The 14359-nt window shown below is 44.1% G+C and overlaps 1 protein-coding gene across 1 annotated transcript; it reads left to right on the top strand.

The window, feature by feature from the left end:
• The first annotated feature begins 2940 nt into the window (after positions 1-2940).
• Positions 2941-12851, top strand: LOC134513139 (high affinity choline transporter 1-like). The gene is made up of 8 exons (XM_063329314.1): positions 2941-5376; positions 6407-6520; positions 8053-8208; positions 8693-8841; positions 9346-9489; positions 10490-10643; positions 11533-11750; positions 12186-12851. Exons 1-8 carry the CDS (start codon positions 5199-5201, stop codon positions 12705-12707), a joined length of 1635 nt encoding a protein of 544 aa, XP_063185384.1. The 5' UTR covers positions 2941-5198; the 3' UTR covers positions 12708-12851.
• The last annotated feature ends 1508 nt before the right edge of the window (positions 12852-14359 follow it).

The raw sequence follows: 14359 nt of genomic DNA, 5'->3' as shown, positions 1-14359 counted from the left end.
AGCAAAGCATCCTGCTCGGTCTCCAGATACCGCTCCAGGCAGCAAGGGTCTTCCGCATGTCCTCTGTCACACCTGAGAGCCACTCGCAGATGTCTAGAGACCCAAGTATCTAGCCGGAGCCAGCAACATGGACGTGTGGGTGACCAATGCAAACGCTTGTCTCTTGCAAACACAAGGATGCTAAAAATTCAGTTGTGTATCAGCTAGATACATAAAGGTGGCTAAAATTAGGTGAAATCATTTCAGATCATGGCTTTTCGGATCTCCCAAATCACATTTTAAGTGTGTCAAAGCCTGACCTCTCTGAGGTGTCTCCAGAGCCGTCTCCGGGAGCCAGCCAGCACATTGCAAGAGGGGCAGCCCCTCACACCGAGCACTGCGGGGAGACCTGCAAACCCAGGCTTTTTTGGGTGGGCTTCAAGAGAAAATGACTACATAATACTACTAATAATAATTTTTATTTGGACAGAGAATCGGCTTGACTAAGGTAAAATACCACCTTTCAGAACTGGGATTACTACAGATTTTAAGTGGGTTTTGTTTTGGTTTTGGTTTGTTTTTTCAAAATGGAAAGAATTATTTCAGGGAAATCTAACAAAAGAAAAGAGGCATTTTGTCTCTGAAATGTTTTCGGTATTCTAGACATGAAGAATTCAGTAAAACTAAGGAACTCATAATATTCTTCTATATATTCCTTATATATATATAGATCTTCTATATATTCTTAATCTTTTATCTCTATTAATCTTCTTTCTTTCTTTCTTTCTTTCTTTCTATCTATCTATCTATCTATCTATCTATCTACCTACCTACCTACCTACCTACCTACCTACCTACCTATTTGTCAGTCTGTCTTTTCTATATCTATCAATCTTAAATAACTAATGGTCAAAAACTCTACACAGGCATAATGACAAAATATTGGTTTAATTTTTATATTTATTACTCACTGTGCAGTCTCGCTACACAGGCTCTCATACAAGGAGTACAAATGTGTTACTTTCTAATCAAATTATCCCTCTCTCTTCTGCATGTGAAACTCATGCAGGAGATCAGCCACATGCAAATCTATGTTGGTTGGAAGAGAAAAAAGTGTTCCTGGGATTGACTTGGGATAGGAACAAAACTTTAGACCCAGGACACCATCTGAAAAATTGTAAATGTTTAGAGACTAAGAGACCCATGTTTCAGCTGCCAGGATCAAGGACATGATTCAAATACCTGAGCTGGAAACCACAGACTAGTTCAGACCATCTCATTTCAAGAGGAACCGTCAGATCATTTTGATGCAAATAGCTCAGACGCCTCAGGCCTCAGAGCTGGGTTTTTCTTGGCAGGAAGAGCAAAGCAAACCAGTGAAAGGTTGGTCCCCGCAGACATCCCTGTGCCACGGTCTCTGCTCTTCTGCCCCGTCCCCAGCCCTGCGTCTCTCCTCCCAGGCAGCGACTCTCAGGCAACCACTTCTTTGCAAACAAACTTCAAAAAAGTCGCAAAGGAAATTAAAAAAAAAAAACCAACCCAAACCAAAAAAACCCTTTCAAAATTCTCACAGTACTTTATTTCATTTTCTGTGGAGCACCAGCTCTTTGTGCTTGTCCCTTTCCAGAGGAGTGGCAGGGGACAGCTACTGTTCAGAAACACCCTTCCCTGCAGGTCCGCTAATATTCCACAGCATCCCTTTCCTCCTGAGCCCATGGGCCACAGAGGTACATCTAAAGCTCGCCATTGTAGCACATTTAACCCAGAAAAGCAGGGCAAAGGCTTTATCTTAGGGACAGAGGCCACTGTTTTGTCCATGTTTATTTCTTCCTGTCGGTTTGGTTCAAAGCTGAGTAGCTGTAAGTGCTCACTGAGGTGCAGAAGATTTCCACCATAGATCGAAAACTTCCCTGGTACGCAGCACTCCTCGCTTCCTTCCAGGCACTCCTCTGTTTTTCTCAAACAGCTGTGTCAGAGTTGTTCCATCAAGGTCAAGTGATAAAGACAGAGTAAGAGCTCACCTGAGTATCTCCTAAGTAGATACTCAGAACCATTGGAGATACATCAGAATACCCTGTCTGCTGCTCCAGAAGGGCATGTGTCTCCCACAGGGGCTCTGTAACATCCACTTGCCCATGTGGACATCTCACAGGCTTTAGAGCATCTCAGGTGGCACCAGCCATCTCGACATGAGCAGCCAAATCAAGTCCTGAAGCATCTACTGGGTACAGCAACACCGCACCTAAAAACAGCCCTGAGCAGGCTGAGATCTGCCCTCACCCTGTCCTGCCCCACAGGACCTAAAATAGGTCAGTGAATCACATCCTAAAATTGCAGGGAGCCTGGGGTGAGCGGTGCAGCAGGTGATGTCCAAAGCTGCAGCCCCCCATCGGGAGCGGGAAGCACACCTCAGCCATCTCTCCCTTAATGAGATTTCTCTTTTAGGGGTGAAATAGATGCATTTGCTGAGAGTCACCTAGTGGCAAAAGAGCACAACGACAGATTCAGTGAGGAATCCGTCTTCTCATGCTTTTACAATCCTTCTTCCATGCACTGTATATCAGCAAAAACGCTACAGCTTCAGATGAACTACCTAACATACTTTTTCTCTAAGTCTCCCTCATCCCACCGTGTAAAGATTTCACTTATGTTTTGTCCTACCACATCTGCCCTCCACTCTTCTGGGTCTTTAAATAAAATTTCCCTGGAGATTTTTATGCCTGTCACTCTCTTTCACTTTTCTCTTTTCTTTTCTTTTCTTTTCTTTTCTTTTCTTTTCTTTTCTTTTCTTTTCTTTTCTTTTCTTTTCTTTTCTTTTCTTTTCTTTTCTTTTCTTTCCTTTCCTTTCCTTTCCTTTCCTTTCCTTTCCTTTCCTTTCCTTTCCTTTCCTTTCCTTTCCTTTCCTTTCCTTTCCTTTCCTTTTTCTTCTTTTTTTTTTTTAAAGAGATAATAAAAAGCAGAGTCACTCCAGACGTTCTGTGCGGACGTCAAAGAACAAATTCAAATCTTGCTTTGGATGTGCTGATATTTAGCTGACCCCCACATGAAGGATGCAATGCCAGATATTTCTTCCCAGGAATTCCTGGCTGCACAGTGGGCTGAGACCTGGCCATGTGCACCTTCAGCCACATGCACCTTCAACCCTGCTCTGTCCTTGCTTAGGAAATTTGCCGCAAAACTTTTGTGCATAGAAAAAAAAAAGCTTAGTGTGTGCCTGTATGTAAAAAGCATTTTAAAGGCTATTGAAACATCCTGTTCTGAGCAAGGAAGGCAGCCCAGAGAAACCAGCGGCTCCATTGCCACCGACAGCTGCAGTTTCGACAACCTTGTGCAATTAAGGTGGAAGGGAGTGTTTCTAATTACCACCCAGAAAATGCACCTTAAAATTGCACGGTGTCTCTTTTGTACATAAATATTGGGTCAAAGTTAAAACCCCTCACTCAGTCAAAATAATATTTGAATATAAATATAAAGGAATATTTCTCCTAAGGCAGAATAAATAGTCATGTGGTTGTCAGGCTTTTTCATCTTTTTTAATTTTCACTTTTTTCTAAATACTCCTTAGAGAGACTTCCTACCAGATCACTGCAAAAGTTCGCAAAAACCTTATTTTCCCTTGTACAGAGAGGTGTCACAGAAAACAGGGGATTCCTACACTTCTCCGCCTTCTTCCCGCAGCCATCACCCGTGTGCACGTGTGTTCCTACCGTGTCCTGCCGATGGGACATGCTCAGCCTGTGTCACTGCCATTTCCATGCGCAGCTACTCCTGGCGGCCTGCCTGCAGGAGATGGCACACTGCAGAAAACCTTCCTGAACATTTGAACTTTCAAACTCCTGCTCAGAGTGCATCTGTGATGAAGAAATCTGTGATTTCCACCTGGAAAGGAGCTACTCACTCCACAGATGAACGCGAGCAAGCAGGCCGGAGGAGGTCATCCTCCCCCTCTACTCTGCCCTGGGGAGGCCGCATCTGGAGCACTGTGTCCAGTTCTGGGCTCCCTGGTTCAAGAAGGACAGGGAACTGCTGGAGAGGGGACGCAAAGGGCTACCAAGATGATGAGGGGACTGGAACAGCTCTCTTATGAAGAAAGGCTGAGGGACTTGGGTCTCTTCAGTCTGGAAAAAAGATGACCGAGGGGGGATCTTACCAATGCTTATAAATACTTAAAGGGTGGAGGTCAAGAGGATGGGGCCAGGCTCTTTTCAGTGGTGCCCAGTGACAGGACAAGAGGCAATGGGCACAAACTTGAACATAGGAAGTTCCACCTAAACATGAGGAGGAACTTCTTTACTGTGAGGGTGGCAGAGCACTGGAACAGGCTGCCCAGATTCTATAATCATAGAATCATAGAATTGTCTTGGTTGGAAACAACCTTTCAGATCATCGAGTCCAACCATCAACCTAACACTGACAAAGACCACCACTAAACCATGTCCCTCAGCACCACGTCTACCAACTTAATTCTTTAATGCATGTATGAGATTTTCTGAGAATCATGTCTGTTTAACGGGAGCTTCACAAAATAGCTAAAGAAAAGTCTCTGTCTTTCCTCTAGTTTTATTGCAGAGTCTAAGACCAGCCTGCTCTCCTGCCTGCTTCCAGCAGCGAAACGCTAAGGCGCTTGCTTTGAATATCTGTGCAGCTCCTTCGGTAAGTCAGTGATAAATTTTCTTTTGCTGTTTCCTAGGTTTATTTTCATTATTATTGTGGGTTTAATTCAGTCAGCTTTAAACAGACAAATTCTTAGCCCTATCTTCTGCGTTAGCCTTGTGCCTAGAACCCAGAGAAATATGGAGTATTTTCATACCATTGCATGTTAGACAAAATATAACATTTCCCCTCCTTTAAGTCAAGCTAGTGATCCACACATCAGTGCTCCGTTGCTCCTATCAACACTAATTCCTACCCTCTTAATCTCTGCTCCCCAGAAAAATAAGATTGGATATCTTCTGAAGAACGGGAAGTACTGAAGAATTGCCAGTAGTCCTCCAAAGACAGAGGTTCTGCATTCACTTCTCAAGACTTTTAGGTTTATGGCTCTGTTTCATACTGCATCTTTCCTTGCAAAGTACAGTAAACTAATACTTTGCAGTTTCTTTACAAACGGCACTACTTTTTCTAATTTTTTTCTATTTTTTTTCTGATTGTGGACTTGACCAAAGAATATTATCGTCAATCCATTATTCCTCTCTATGACCTAAATTAATTAACAGAAAATGGCTCTAAATATACCAGGTTTAGTATCTTTGAGTGTGTTTTTTATGTTAACTTTAGCTACTGGAATTTGGGCTTCTTGGAAAAGCAAAAAGGACCAGCAGAACAGAAACTCAGCTGAAATGGCCATGGTTGGAGGCAGGAATATAAATGTTTTCATTGGATTGTTCACTGCAACAGGTAAGTTTTCTTAAAGGACTTTTAAAAATTCTTCTTAAAACATATGCATTACATAGATCTGGGGGACTTTTCTATCAAAGCAGGTGAACTCCTTTAATGTCAGGGCAGATTTTACCTAAGTGTGGCTTTAAAGGAGTTTGGTTTCATGAATCATTTTGGGATGGATTCTTCCAAACCTCTTCACACTGAGCAGAACCTAATGTTTATGTAGATTCTTTTAAATTAAAGAGATTAATTTAAGAGTTTAGTTAAGCGTTAAAGAGTTTAATTTAAGAGTGACTGGAGAATGTGACACTTTTCATTAAGGAAGACTGGGGTCTTAATCTTGAAACAGTTTCTGTTATCCAGTGTGACAGTAGAATTTCACTCCTGGAACAATCCAGTTCTGTGTGGAATAAATTGGGCTCTCTCCTAAAGAAAAAATGTTTCCCCACTGACTGCTGCCCTCCCCTTCCCTTTTTTCTCCTTGCTGCCTGGCATCATCTGAAATTTGCTTCGCTGCCCAGTTTTTTGTGAAGAGTTCCCCATGTGGTACATGCCTGGCTAAGACACTTAAGCCCATGTTGTAGGTTTGTATTCTGACTGCAATGGCTGCTTGCATTTTTTTTTTGTAATGTCTATTTTCTTAAGTAATTTTCTTAATGTGAAGGTGATGCTTATGCAGGGTGGTCTATCAGTCACTGTAGAAAAACAAAGACAATTCTGTTTGCTCTAGAAAGAGACTTCCATTGAGAAAAACAAAATTAGAAATGAGTATATTCAAATTGCCTCTAAATGTCTAAACATTGAGCTTTTCCATGCGCACACAGATATTCCTTCTTGAACACGGGAAATCATTTAGGGTGAGATTCCAATACTGTTACTTGTACTCAGCAGCACCTCTCACTATGGGAGAAAACTCTAAAAAGAAAATAGAAATGCGCTTAAATATTTGTATGAGGAAAAGGCTTTACAAGCTCTCAGAGTGTTCTGCAAAACTAGCTGAAAGTATGTACTGCGATCCTTACATTTCCATCTGTCATGTTTACAGCCACCTGGGTCGGAGGAGCGTATATCAATGGCACAGCTGAAATTGTCTACCTGCCTTCAAAAGGACTGCTGTGGGTCCAGGCGCCTGTGGGATTTGCTTTGTCCCTTCTTATTGGTAAATAATTCACGTAATCAGGACACATAAGCCTTAAAAAAACAAACAAACAAAATCATATGAATGTATTAAGATGCATAAGAGGATACAGTACATTTTAAAGGAGATTTTGTTTCTCCAGTCTCCAACAGATCGAGAATAAGCATTTATAATGCTATCCTCTAAACTGAAGCATAATAAATTGGGGTAGCTTGGAGCTAGTGTAGAGTTTTGCCTGCTTGGAGCAATTCATAAGACAAAAATCTTATCTGAGAACTTTAGAAGCATGTGGCTATGTGCATATTGCTTTTTTCTCATGATCTTTTATTCACAGACTATTGAGAGTATCAGTACCATTGTAATTTTTTCTTCTAAATTTCTGTGTGATGAAATAATACTATCTTAATTTTTCCACTGAGATCCATTCTTCCAAGTAGTGGGAATTGTCTCATCTCAGGATGAATTTGTGGTGTATCCAGCTTATCCCACTTTACAGCTGGTCGCTGTTTCGTTGAAACTAAGCTAAGTTGGCAGTGTCCTATACCTAACTTGCCATTGGACAAGAATTACTGGACTCACGCTGAAGTTCAGCTGTCTTGCCAAGACCAAATTTTCCTCCAGTCCACACTGAGTTATACCATAACTCTCTGGGGACATGGGATGATTAAAGCAAGGACACCAGTCCAACTGACGTGAATATGAATCAGGCTTGGAACTACATTGCCAGGATTTCTTATGTGAGTAATTCTTACTAATGAAATTGGGGAGTGCAGGTCTGATCCTGCAGTCTTTACTCAGGTCAGCAGTGCCCAGACAAGCAGTCCTTTTGGCTCCCGCATTAGGTACAATACGTATTCTTTGGTTTTAATGAGACGGTTCTACGTCTGAAGTCTAATATTCAGATGAAGCAGGGTCGGACTCAGCTCAATGTGCAGAATAAAACAATATGGTTCTGGGAAGAGACAATGAAGCCACCAAAATGCAAATGTAACCAGAAAAGGAACATATATCAACATGTTGCATCACATGGTCAAGGACAAAAGTTTGTCTCTTTTCTAGCCAAATATGGGTCTTCAATGCCTCACTCTGCCTACTGACCTTTTCCACGGGAAGCACTTCAGAAAACTTTGTGTCTCGGGTTGGTGGGTTATTGGAGATGGAGAGGAGACTATCTGTGGGGTATCCTCTGAGCTAAGTTCCTGTTACAGTCACACAGGTATCTTAAGCCATTTGGGGTGCCCCAGAGCATCCTAGCTGGCATCCAGTAGCCACTCTGGAAAGATGTAGATCTGCCAAAAGTGGAGGGTCATATCTGTTAGCTGTAAGCAGATGTCCTTTATAACCTGGGACATTTCAGATGGATACAACCTCACATTTAGGCAAGTGAATTGAGGCCCCTGTGTGTGGTTGGCTGCATCATTCTCTCGGGTCCATTATGTCCAATTCCATGCTCACTATACAGGTCTGATACACAAATACCATAGTATTCTTACTTTGTTTTCCTGGAACGTAATACATGCAAAATTCTACCAAAATGTCATCACTTCTGATAGGTGGTTTCTTCTTCGTAAATCCAATGAGATCCAAGAATTATGTGACAGTGATGGATCCCCTTCAAGAAATTTATGGGAATGTGATGGGAAGCTTACTCTTCATTCCACCACTGCTAGGAGAGGTGTTCTGGTTTGCAGCTATCCTGGCGTCCCTGGGTAAATACTTACTTTGCTGTTGTATTTGTTAAAGGTCATGTGGCATGACTATCAGAGTTGCCACATTTGGGAATTGTGTTGGACTAAGCTGTGGAAAGTTGTGCTTCATGTCTCCTTTTGTGAGAGGAACACAAGCCTTTCTCATTTCTGGAAAATACTTTTTTAGCTGTAAAACAAATGGCATTAGTATATATTCATGATATTGTAATAGAGACGTCTGGCAACATGAATTAGTACCTTCATCTTGCCTGTGGGAGAGCAAATGTAAAAAGGCAAAGTGCCTTGGCAAAGGCCACACAGCAAGGTAGCAACAGGAGCAGAAAGGGAACATGGTCCCTCCTGAGTCCTCACTCTGCTCGCTCTCTGTAGACCATGTGCTTCTCATACGGTGTGGCATCAAGGGAATAACATATCCTTTTTAACTCTGTATTCTGCACGTACGAAATCTTGTCTTAAAACACTTGACCACTGTCCTTGCCTGCAGGAGCAACAATGAGGGTCATCTTGGATATTGGAGGCTTTTTGGCTATCGTCATCTCAGCATGCACTGTCATACTCTACACTCTACTGGGAGGCCTCTACTCTGTTGCGTACACAGATGTCATCCAGCTGGTTTTCATTACGCTCAGCCTGGCAAGTCCTGTGCACTTCTTTGTTCCCAGATTCCTAAGGGACAAAAGCCTGCTCTTCCTTTCAGTATGTCTCAGACCAAAAATAACTCCACCACTGGCCCTCGCCCTGCAGTTCCTCTTCAGGAGAACAGGTCTCCTGAAACATCTTACAGTCCTTACGCATCTCAGGCAGTGCTCACACAAGGTACTGACCTTGCTGGGTGAACGTGGCTGCTCACAAGTAAGGTCTGCAGAACTTGTCCAGAGCAATCTTGACCGGAAAGGAGAGAGATCTGTCTACTGAAGGCATCAATTGACCCGAATTACAGACTTGTGTTCTTGATGATGCCATGAACCAGAAATACGTAGATTTAGAGTAAGGAAGGGGGAAAAAGGAAGACTCTTAGTCTGGGTTTAATCTTATGTAGCTTTATGTTCTACATCTACCTTAATTTCAATATCTGGATAGATTCTCCAAGAACAAGTACCCTGGGGAAATGATTAACTATTTCTGTTTCTGCTCTAGTGGATCTGCATCCCTTTTGCCCTGATGAACTCTGCAACGGAAAGTATTTATTACACTGCAACTCATGAATCTTACCAAGACCCTTGGATTGGGAAGATAGAAAAACAGTACCTTGGAAGGTGGCTGGATGACTTCTTCTTCCTGGTATGGAGTATTTCTTGGACAGATGATTGGTAGAAGGGATTGTGCAGGGACTTTCTGTCTAGAAAACTTGTGGGTTCTTCCAGCCAGGAGCCCTACATTGCACAGTTGGCAGAGTTAGGATGATGTGTAAAACCTTCTCTCAGCCACTATGCAGTGCATTGAATGGACCAGGGAGATCCAGGGCTCAGCTATGGGAAGGAAAAAAGCAGTAGGGACACTCCATCCTTTACCCACGTGAAGGAATGTACCTTTTGAGTAAGACCATCCAGGTAACTGGTTCGACTCCTGGCACTAAATGAGGCATTTCCTAGCATTTGAGAGGTTGGTCTTGCAACCTCCATAGCGTGCTTTTAACATAATTATGTAAAATTCCTCTATTTGAAAAAAAAAAAAAAATTAAAATGACACAACTGCAGGCCATCAGCAAGCATGGTGCCATTGGCTCCGCTGCACAACTCAACTTTTGAGCTACTGATATAACCAAGGCTACAGGAGGTTGTTATGCTCTTGCCAGGCTGGTAATAGGGACACACAGAAGCTTGAGCCTGTTTGGTGAGGACAGAATCTTCAGATTTTATTTGACGAAATTTGTCTGCTAAGAAAGTGAAAATGGTGATTTTATTTTTAATTTTGGGTTATACTCTAGCTAAGTTTTGGTAGGTTTTTACAAAAGTTCCATTCCTGAAAAGCTTCTCTTTTCCTTCCTCTGTGCCTCTTTTACTATGCCAAACAACTCTTTTTTAACCTGTTCTATTTAGCTTTCTCAGCCTGCCAAACCATTAACCTGTTTTGACCAACATTTCACACCCATCACAATGAAAACAAAGTAAAAAGACACCCTCAACCATGACAAATATCATCCTCGATAGGTAAAACTGGGCAAAGTTTGTGCATTTGAAGCGAGAGGTTTACAACGGTAAAGATCATCATCCCTCTGAAGGGATGGATGATGCCCTACAGCAGCCTGGTGGGTACCACCGGTAACATCTGAATGTTTCAGGTGCTTGGGAGCATCCCGTGGCAAACTTACTTCCAAAGAGTGCTCTCCGCTGCCTCACCAGGACAGGCAAGGCTAATCTCCTACCTCTCCGGACTGGGGTGCTTTTTCATGGCCATCCCCTCTGTGCTCATTGGTGCAGTTGCAGCATCAACAGGTAAAACTAAATCGTTTGTCTCTGAATAATTAACATGTTTTGGTCAAAGCTGATTAAAATGGTACCCAAAGAAGTCCTGATTTATACTTCAAATTACCTCGTCCTGTGTACCTAAAAGCCCTCAATGGGAGACCTGGCCACCAAGCCAGAAGGCTGTACCAGAAACGTGGAGCACTCTGAGGTTCAGTGTATGACTACCTAGAGACATTTAAGCAGCCCCAAGACCTGTTTAAAGCTATTTCATTGTGGTGAAATGGCTCCTTATGGATCTTGTGGCAAGGAAAGATGAAGGCAGACTCTGTAAAATGCTGTATAATCCTATTTTCCAAGAAATCTTATGCCTGCTTCTGTTAATGCCTTCTGTATGTAAGACCCAGTAATATTACTGCAGGTTGTTAATAACACTCAGGAGAAAACCTGCCTGAAGGAATCAAGAAGTTCAGTCCTTGAAACGCACAGCCCCAGCCCAGGAGATCAATCCTGTGTTGGTTTATAGGAAGGGTTAAAGAGCAGCCAGACCACCAAACTTGAACTCATGAATTCATCTGTGACTAGGGGCATCAGAGAAAAACTCCCTTCTCCTCCTGAGCGAGGTCTAGACGGTTGACCTTTAAGTGCACCGTTCCTGGAAACGCACAAAGTACAGCCATTTCTGTAGATGCTACTGGGGAAAAGGAAACTCTTTGATCTAGTGGGAGCTGCAGCATGCTCAGGGGAATCACAAAAGATAAAGAGAATCCAAAAAATGAATCCAAGTCCTACAACACTGAGTGTGCCTGCTGTGACTGGTTAGCCCTGCTGCGACTGGTCCCTGTGGAAAGGCAGCTTCAAAGACAGCAGAAATGTCAGTGAAAGATTTGTAATAACTTTTCCTTGTTCTGTTTTAAAGACTGGAACCAGACAAGCTATGGTCTTCCAAGTCCACTTGAGAGAGGGGAATCGGCAATGATACTGCCACTTGTTCTGCACTATCTCTGCCCAGCATACATCTCCGTTGCTGGTTTGGGAGCCGTCGCTGCTGCCGCAATGTCTTCTGCAGACTCAGCTCTACTCTCCGCCGGGTCCATGTTCGCTCACAATATCTACAGGAAAACCCTGAGGAAAAAGGTACTTGGTTACAACGTTCAGTAGTTTTGGAGTCAGGACAGATGCTTTTGTTTCAAGACTGTTTCAAGTCCAGTCTGTGTGGTCTGCAGGTAGAAGTGTCTGTCCTTCAGCTGCTGAACTGAGCTCTGGAGCCAGAGCTTCAAGCATAGGTCAGGGGTGTTCGTATCCCTGGTAGGGATACAAATACCCACACTGGTGAGCTTTGCTCTTTATAAAATGACTGACACAGAATTTGGTCTAGTATATTAATGGAAACAACATAAAACCATGATCCTTAAAATTACAGAGGGCAGCTCCATCTCCACGGTTGCCTGTCTTGGGTGGCTGTTGGCAGTGGCAGCAAGGGCTTGGTGGGAACCAGCCCAGGGCAGGGCAGTGCTGACCCCCCAGCCAGCAAACACCGTGTCTGTAATGTTGCAATCTCCTGTTTTACAGGCTACGGAGGTGGAAGTCTTATGGGCCATGAGGACCTCCATGCTGGTGTTTGGGGCTGCGGCTGCCGGTCTGGCTTTTTACTCCAGCTCTGTCTATGACCTCTGGTTCCTCAGCGGGGAACTGGTGTACGCTCTGCTCTTCCCCCAGCTCTGCTGCGCCCTCTTCGCTCCCAGCACCAACGCCTATGGCTCGGCTGCCGGCTTCTTGGTTGGGCTCATCCTGAGGCTGCTGGCAGGAGAACCTGCCCTCAGCATCCCCCCTGCCATCTGCTACCCAGCCTGCTCCCTGGTGAACGGGACCTACAGCCAGCTCTTCCCCTTTAAAACATTCACCGTGCTTGTCACCTTGGGGACAATCCTTGCTGTTTCGTATGTGGCTGTGGTTTTGTTTCGAAGGAACATCCTTCCCCGCAGGTGGGATGTCTGCAATATCACGGGAGGGGCCAGCACCCTCATTCCCCTACGGCAGATGAAGAAGCAGATGGGTTCGCCAATGGTTGCACTAGAAGAGAATCGCGATTAAATGTGGGGCCTCTTTGAAAGGTCATGGTGCATTCAACAATTAGAGCCTGGCACAAATAGCATTGCTCTTCCCTTTGCTTTCTCCAGTAATGAATTATTTAAAGTCCTCACAGAGTAATAAAGACGCACTCTGTTCATCCAAGGAGAATGTGTGACCTCCAAGTCTGCAGTGATTAAAGGCGCGTGGTGATGAAGCACAATCTTGTGGTGGTGACCATGGGCCACCACGGGCCCCAGCGGTGTTTGCTTCAGGGTTCTGCTGGTACCCCACCTGAAGGCAAAGCTACAAATCACGCTCCAACATTTATGGCATTCCCAAGTCACATACTTTTCTCACCACAAAGGACACAAATTAATGTTTAATAGATTGGGTATTCTTGATTTAAAAAAAAAGGTGAGCAAACCTGTTTCCATCACAACAGCTAGAATTTTAGCATAATCTCCCCTGGGGAGTTCATCAGACCTACAAAAACACAGATTACTGAGCACAGCGCAACCACCATAGCATTCCAGCAGTAATATCAGTTCAGCGCCACTCTTTGTAAGCTTTACAAAGCTTTCTTTGATACTGCAAGAAGTTTTGCATATGCCTCTCCCCAGCTGTGGTCTCAGGCCAAGCAGACAGTCTGCTGCCACATGGCTGAGGAGAGGACATCCCCTCTCATATGACCTGGTAGGGCAGAAGCAGCAAGATGAAGCAGCAGCCCTTATTTACTGGATAAGAAAGTTTTATGTAGCCACTATTTACAAAAACTCAACCAGCTGGAAAAATGGAGGTGCCTGAGAGACTCTTCAACAAGTCTTCTCTAAAAAACCTGGTCAAATCACTCATGCAAAGGTGTTACTTGCGCAGAGCCGTGGGATGCTGTGGGACACATACACAAACTGGCGTGTGAGACCTCAGAGGACTGTGATGACAGAAAGGTGCTGGGAAGTGATCCTAAACCTGCCTGCAGGGACACGACACCCTAAGGGCAAGATCCCAAAAGATTCAAGCCTCAGGATCTGTACAGAAAAGCCCCCGGTACCTTGTTTGCATAAATTCTCAACGGGTCAGAAGAAAAGCAGCCCAGCTAACTAGTGAGTTCGGACTCTAGCCTGAAGTCTGATGGACCAAGGTCATCCCTCAGTGGGATGGGTCATTAAGACGGGAGCTGAAATAAAGATTCAGAAAGACCCTGCAGTGACAGCTCGTGGATGGCTGTCATTTTGTTCTTCCCTTGGTAGCCGTGCAGTGGCTCACCAAGACCCAGCAGGAACCACGCTCCGGGCAGCCCCTCACCACAAAACCTTTACAAAGTAGTTGTGGGAGCTGCTGTGCGTGGAAATATCTGGCACTGCTGGAGGGAAGATATTTGCTAACATATCCAAAATACCCCACAGCTCAGATACTCTGAGCTGCTGAGGGCGAAAACAACATGCTGCTCGGTGAATTGCTTCCAGCACGTGCTGAACACCATGCACGAGGTGAGAAACTCTGCTGGTGCCACCATGCACAGCTGCAGAAAGCTCAGCGAGGAGCCACGTGTCACTCTGAACTGACCCAAGGCAAGTGCAGTGTCTCGGGAGGAGGACTGGCAGCCCCAAGCTCTAGATATGGCTTTGATGACTATGCTCCCCATGGGGAGCATCCGTCTCCTTTAAAACATCCAC

This window comes from Chroicocephalus ridibundus, chromosome 1, assembly GCF_963924245.1.
Source record: "Chroicocephalus ridibundus chromosome 1, bChrRid1.1, whole genome shotgun sequence".
In the NCBI taxonomy this organism is placed as follows: domain Eukaryota; kingdom Metazoa; phylum Chordata; class Aves; order Charadriiformes; family Laridae; genus Chroicocephalus; species Chroicocephalus ridibundus.
This window is presented reverse-complemented; position numbering and strand designations above follow the sequence as displayed.